General features: G+C 47.8%; 1 protein-coding gene across 1 annotated transcript in view; it reads right to left on the reverse strand.

The window, feature by feature from the left end:
• NXPH3 (neurexophilin 3) overlaps positions 1-5,967 on the reverse strand; it is a 21,272-nt gene extending 15,305 nt beyond the window's left edge. The window contains exon 1 of the mRNA XM_035136226.2: positions 5,599-5,967. Coding sequence (XP_034992117.1) covers positions 5,599-5,655 — 57 coding nt within the window. The 5' untranslated portion in view covers positions 5,656-5,967. The remainder of the gene's footprint in view (positions 1-5,598) is intronic.
• Positions 5,968-6,574: the final 607 nt, after the last annotated feature.

Raw genomic sequence — 6,574 nt, forward strand, 5'->3', positions numbered from 1 at the left:
GTGCCTGTCCTCCAAGAAGCTTAGCAGTGCAGGGCTGTGCATGTCTAACCCAGGAGGTAGACCCATTGAATTCAATGGAAATTACTCCCAGGTAACTGGAAGAGGCGCATTTTATCAGTTTTAACATGCCCAAGTGAGGAGATGATATGCTTCTCACTCTGGCACTTTTAATTGCTGCTGCTTAGTTTAAAGAACTAACTGGACTGGGAAGCTGATGGACTGGGAAGTCTTGAGATATGAAATGTTTAAAGCTAACTGTATATCTTAATTTAATTTAATTGATTTATTTCGGTCACTGACTAGAATGCAAAGCTATATATCAAATTTTGGAAAAATGCATTTAAAAAATAAACTTCACCAGGGGGGAAAGGAACCCAACATTTTCTTCTTTTTTCTTTTTCTTAAATAAAGCTTTGCTCAGTGTGGCCGTCCAGATGTTGTTTGGGACTACATCACCCTTTACCATTCGCCATGTTGGCTGGGGCTGATGGGAATCCAACGCCCTCAGTTTCCACAGCTGGAAAATGGGAACTATAGTTACCAACCACATCTGGTGTCGATTTATTTTCATGAAATAGTTCCCCCCCCAAGAATCAATACTGCTCTTAACAATTATACAAAATACTATAGAATGATCAACACCTCCCTCCCTTCATGTTTCTTTTTGCCTATTTGTTTAGATGAACCAGAATACAGAATCGTAAGCGCCAGATTAAATGATAACAACTTCTGGAATTAGATCACCTTTCAAGTTAAGGGGATTCCAACTAAACATTGGGCAGACATGCACCATAAATTTGAAGGATGTTTGACGCACATTAAAAACAAAGAACCCTGGGAACTGTAGTTTGCGAAGGTTCCTGGAAATTAGAAGCTCTGTAAGGGGGACGGACGGACTACAGTTTCCAGGATTCTTTGCATGGTGTGGAGTGTCAGGCTTCCTAGTTGTTTGACGGTGGAGCAGGAGGTGTTGGGTGTTGGGTTCTTCTTCACTGGGAGTATTTTAAGCAGAGGCTAGGCAGTCATCCTATCACAGATAATATGTTGTAGATCCAACATTGATCAGGGTGGGTTGGCCTCCATCCCCTCCCTGATCCCTCCCAACTGATTCTAAGTTCTAGAAGCAGGCAAAGATGGGAGAATTCCAGGGCAAAGGACTCTCCTCTCCTATAAATATCCTCCTTTATGTGGTAACTCACTGCACCTGTATGAGAGAGGGCACCAAGCATAGGGCCTCGCCCTGAGATCTGGGAAGGTAAGAGGGCTCTATATAAACCGGGAGCCGGAGCTCTTATTACATGGGTATTTCTGAATCAGGGAAAGGGGCATGCAGAAAGCCCTGGGGTCCAGTCCCTAGTATCTCCAGCCAAGGCTGCATGCACTCCAGCTTCCCCGAAAATGTCGGGACCGCCACGAAAACCCTGCTTCTCACTTTTTCACGTGGAGCCCCGAATTCCCAAGGCGCCTTCCCTTCAGTCCAACGTTTCAATGTGTTACTGGAAGTTCAGATCTGTGCATCCTTCTGAGAGCCAGCATGGTGTAGTGCAGACATCCCCAAACTTTGGCCCTCCAGATGTTTTGGACTACAATTCCCATCATCCCTGACCACTGGTCCTGTTAGCTAGGGATCATGGGAGTTGTAGGCCAAAACACCTGGAGGGTCGCTGGTTGGGGATGCCTGGTATAGTGGTTAAGAGCGGTAGACTCGTAATTGAACCGGGTTCGCGTCTCCGCTCCTCCACATGCAGCTGCTGGGTGACCTTGGGCTGGTCACACTTCTCTGAAGTCTCTCAGCCCCACTCACCTCACAGAGTGTTTGTTGTGGTGGAGGAAGGGAAAGGAGAACGTTAGCCGCTATGAGACTCCTTCAGGTAGTGATAAAATGGGATATCAAATCCAAACTACTACTCTTCTTCTTCTTCTTCTTCTTCTTCTTCTTCTTCTTCTTCTTCTTCTTCTTCTTCTTCTTCTTCTTCTTCTTCTTCTTCTTCTTCTTCTTCTTCTTCTTCCACATATCTTAGATCTATGCCTCCTGCTCCCCACCCCCACACTCAATATGGCGTCACTTCCTGTTTGTTTTTAATGACTTCCTGTTTGTTTTTAAAATGAAAAACAAGATCCGGGTCACTCTAATGCCCCGAAGAAAGTTTCCCACTGTTTCCCCACCACTCAGCTGGTCGGTCTCCCATCAAGAAAGTGGTGGGTGGGAGAGCAAAGCGGGCAGGGCCTGTCTGCCATGGCTGTGAGGGGCACCAAGGGATTGTTGATCACTTGGCTCCGGCTTGCTGCATTCAGCTGCTGCAACTGCATCCCTGTCCCAGCCTCTGAGCGGGAAGACACAAGGCAGTGGGGGCACACGGACATACAACACGTCCCTATTTTCTGTTATTTTGCCTATCAATTTTTATTAATTTCCCAATCTTTTTAACAGATTAACATCAAATCAATTCAGATTTAACACCTATTTTAAAATGGGCTTTCCACACACCCCCTTTCAAGATGCTTCTTTCCCCTCCCTCCTTTGCTGCTCGCAGTAAAGTACATTTCCTTAATTCCTAATACCTTCCCACCCATTCTCTCTTTCCGTTGACTGTGCATGTTCCATTCCTGCTTAGACTTTTATTTAACCATTTCCCAATGGATCAAATACAGTGCTACCTCTGGTTACGTACTTAATTCGTTCCGGAGGTCCGTTCTTAACCTGGAACCGTTCTTAACCTGAGGTACCGCTTTAGCTAATGGGGCCTCCCGCTGCCGCGCAATTTCTGTCCTCATCCTGAGGTATAAAGTTCTTAACCCGGGGTACTACTTCCGGGTTAGCGGAGTCTGTAACCCGAAGTGTTTGTAACCCGGCACCATGGCCAATGATTGAGAGCGATGGGAGTTGTAGCCCAAGAATTTTAGATCACCACAATTCCTCCCCAAGGAAAAGGAAACACACCATCCCCTGAGCTAGTCAGAGCAGGTGATCCCTGACTGAATACACCAAACACCTGCCAGAGGACAAGGCAGCTTTGCATGCTTATTGTAGGGACGGGGAAAGCATATAGGCCCTTTGGCCATTGCTGAACTATAACTCCCGACATCCTTGGCCATTGGCTATGCTTGCCGGGGCTGGTGGGAGTCGTAGCTCAGCTGGAGGGCCAAAGCTTTCCAACCTCTGCTTCACCATAACAGGCAACCTACCGTTTGGTGGCTGCCGACTCTGATTTCTGTAATTATCGCAAACAAACACAACCGCCTTTTTAAGTAGGGAGGAGAGGACCGCAGAACCATCCTAATTCGATTTCTTGACATGCAGGCAGATTTTTAAGTGCCCCGCTGACTGGCATAGGGCGTAACCATTTTTTTTTAAGAGAGAGAGAGAGGAAAGAAAATACATTATGAGGGGTGGGGTGGCTGGATGGGGAAGAAACCAGGCGAGAAGCAACCACAGCGTCCTTCTAGACAAAGCAACCGGCTTCAGCCCAGCTGCCAGCCCCCATGCCCACAGTGTTTGGAGGAAGATACGCCTGTGCCAATTGGGCAGGGATGAAGGGCACTCTGCTGCCAAAGAAAACTCTGGACTTGTTTCCCTGTGGACCTGAAATGTGTGGGTTTTCCCCCCCTTCCCCCCCCTGTGCAGAGAACAACAAAATCAGTAGTGGGGGAGCCGGTAGAACCTTACCCCAAAGGGCAGTGGGGAGAGTGCCTAGTATGTTCTCCAGGAGATAAGGTTTGCTACCTGTGACCACCCACAATTCCAGTGAGATAAGTTCTGTTTTTCAGTGGGCTCAGAGATTAAATGGAGGGTGTGTCTGTGTTGCCGCTCCCCGCTGAAAATCAATTGTTATTCTCTTTCTATGCCAATTCACCCAAAGCACACACACCCCGCCAGGTTCTTAAATATAAAGGCTGCAGGCAAAACCTCAGAATCTTTTTTTTTTTTTTGGCGGGGGATGATAACAATGATCTAAGAAGTCACCTTTTGGGCATCCAAGCATCCAAGGTCTTCTCTTAGACCCTTCCTGCCAACCAAAGAGTGAGTAGCTCCTCTTGAACACACAGCTCCAGAGCCCCGGGCAAAGGATTAAACAACAACAACAACAACAACCAGAACCTTGCAGACATGCATTGGGATAGCATGGCTGAAGGGGAAAAAAAAGCGTCTTCTCTGCTTGATAGGGAAACAAGGCTTCTTAAGCCCGCTGCAGCGTTTTTTAAAAACCCGTGCCATTTCCGAGGCCTGATTTGCTAATTAGTTTTTTTAAGTTTTGGCAACCGTTTTAAACAGGGGTCAGTAGGGAACCTGCCCATCTTGCGGGGGGGGGATGAATGATCATTTGCTACCAGCCCAAAGTCGATTAGGTTCGGCACAGGCTCTAGACCTGTGTTCAGATCCTTCCGTCGTCAGAAAGCTCACTTGGGTGACCTCAACCATCTCTTATTATTTTCTCTTCAGCTGCCTCCCTTTGTGTCCCCATTGGATTTGGGAGGAATCTTCACTCCCCTGAGTTCTGCCTCCCTTGCCCCATAAGGGATTGCCATAAGTAGAGCTAGTTTGTTTGGTGGCCTTCCAGTTTCCTTCGGGGAAACTTGCAGGATGGATTCTGTTTGTACTTAGCATCTGATAGCTTGCCACTGCAAGCACTTCTGTCCCCAGGACCAGGTTGCCTGCGAATGAATATATGATATCCCCCTGTCATGTGTGGTTTCCTTACTTGCAGCCTGGCTTGCCTACTTGAGCCAGCTAGAATTGCTTATTTATTTGGGTGGTGCAACCTGTTTGCCTCTTCAAGGTGTATCTGTGTTTGTTCCAGGGATAGTCAAATTGTCCCCTTTCTCTCTGTCTCTCCTCCCTGTAGTGCATTTAACTACAGCCTGACATTCAGCAATAAAGCTATTATTGAACAGAATCTGATCCCAAAATGAGATAAAAAGTGATCAGGTAGCTTTATAAGACTGTTCAAGCTTTCTGAATGACTAGGTGCGCTCAAATGGAGTTGTTAAGATTTATTTCTTATCTCTAAAAATCTGCGCTGTTTTGTGTTTTATTGCGGTATATTTTTTACTGCATTCCTTGTCATTTTTTTTTTATATATAACTCATTTTGAACTTTTATTGCACGTTGCCCAGAGAACACTCCTCCGGGGTGGTTAACCAATTTAAAGCAACAAGCAATGAGAGATTCAAGCAGACAGGCAATTAAGGAAGAGGTTTGGCAGGTGACGCTTTTCTTAAACGGGCACCTGTTTACAACCCTAGATCAGGACCTTAAAGAAAAGGAAAATGGCAACCTTAATTGATAGGCAGGTGGATGGATAGCCCTGCCTTATGGGGTTGGACTAGATGCCCTTTGGATCCCCCCTCCCAAATCTCCTGCGCCCCGACCCTGCCTGGCAAAGTTGATGCGAGGACAATTGTTAAGCCCAGGCAAAGCACAGTGCATGCTAAGAAGTGCGACGCGGAAGCAGCAGACCGCAAAACTGCTGGAACATACTAATTTCAAGCAGCGCTTTGCACAAGCCGCCCCTTTGCTCTCAGGCACCGCCAAGGGCATGCCACTATCCTTATTCCCGCCCCGCAACCTCACCTTTCCCTTGTCCGTTGCTCACTCACCAGCAGATAGATGCTTCCTTGGATGAGGAATATGAAACAGCACCGTGTCAGCTGCATTTTCTTCTCAGCCTTTCCTCCTTCTTTCCCTTCCTCTTATCGATATCTGGCTAAATCTGTTGTGCTTCCTTGCTGTTGCTGCTGTTGTTGCTGCTGCTGTTTATAATCTGGCCTCTGGCTTCCTAGGAACCCCCCTTTCCAGGTTCCATCTGGCCGCCTCTTTCCAGCCAGGCATGGATGGGCAAAAGAGGGAAAAAAGGAAGCAGGAGCATTCCCCCCTCTCTCAACCTCTGCAGCTGGAGACTTTCACGGGGCTGCCTCCTGTCTGCTCCCTGCTTTGCCGGAGACTCTGGCAAAACTCACTCCAGTCCCTCGCTCTTTTCTTTCTCCCTCTCTCTCTCTCCCTCTCTCCACTAGTTCCCTCCCACTGACAGGTGCCACCGCTGGAGCCGACGAGCCCTGCCTTAACCCTTCGCCTGCCTGCCTGGCAAACTTAGGAACTCGGCGCAGAGCTCCAAAGTTGGCAACAGCATCCTAGAGAAGACTCCGCTGCCCAGTTTAGGCCAGCATCCTGGGAAGAACGGCTGCAGGTAGGTCAGGAGCGAGGAGGGGGCGGCAGGGGGCGATGTCCCCAGGGTTTTGTGGCCGGAGGTTGCTTTTAGGATGTGAAAGCAGGGGGGTTTGGGGGGGTCGTGTTTTTCCAAGGTGATGCTTGACAAGGAGGAAAGAGAAGTTCTGAATCTGAGTCAGGGATGGACTCCAGAAGCTGTTTTCAAGGGCAAGGCTGTGTCCTTGGTCTTTGGAAGGTTCAAAGCAGCTGACCTGAAAACAGAGATGCTTATATTGACCTTTGTCTCCACGAAAATCTTTCGATTAAAAACAACGATAAAAGAAGGAAAGGGGATACCTTTTTGAAAATGCGCAAAGCTGCTCTGGGTGTGAGGTTAAAGACAAGAGCCCTTGGGGCAGACGGTATGAC

The sequence above is a fragment of the Zootoca vivipara genome, chromosome 13 (genome assembly GCF_963506605.1).
Source record: "Zootoca vivipara chromosome 13, rZooViv1.1, whole genome shotgun sequence".
Taxonomy (NCBI): Eukaryota; Metazoa; Chordata; class Lepidosauria; order Squamata; family Lacertidae; genus Zootoca; species Zootoca vivipara.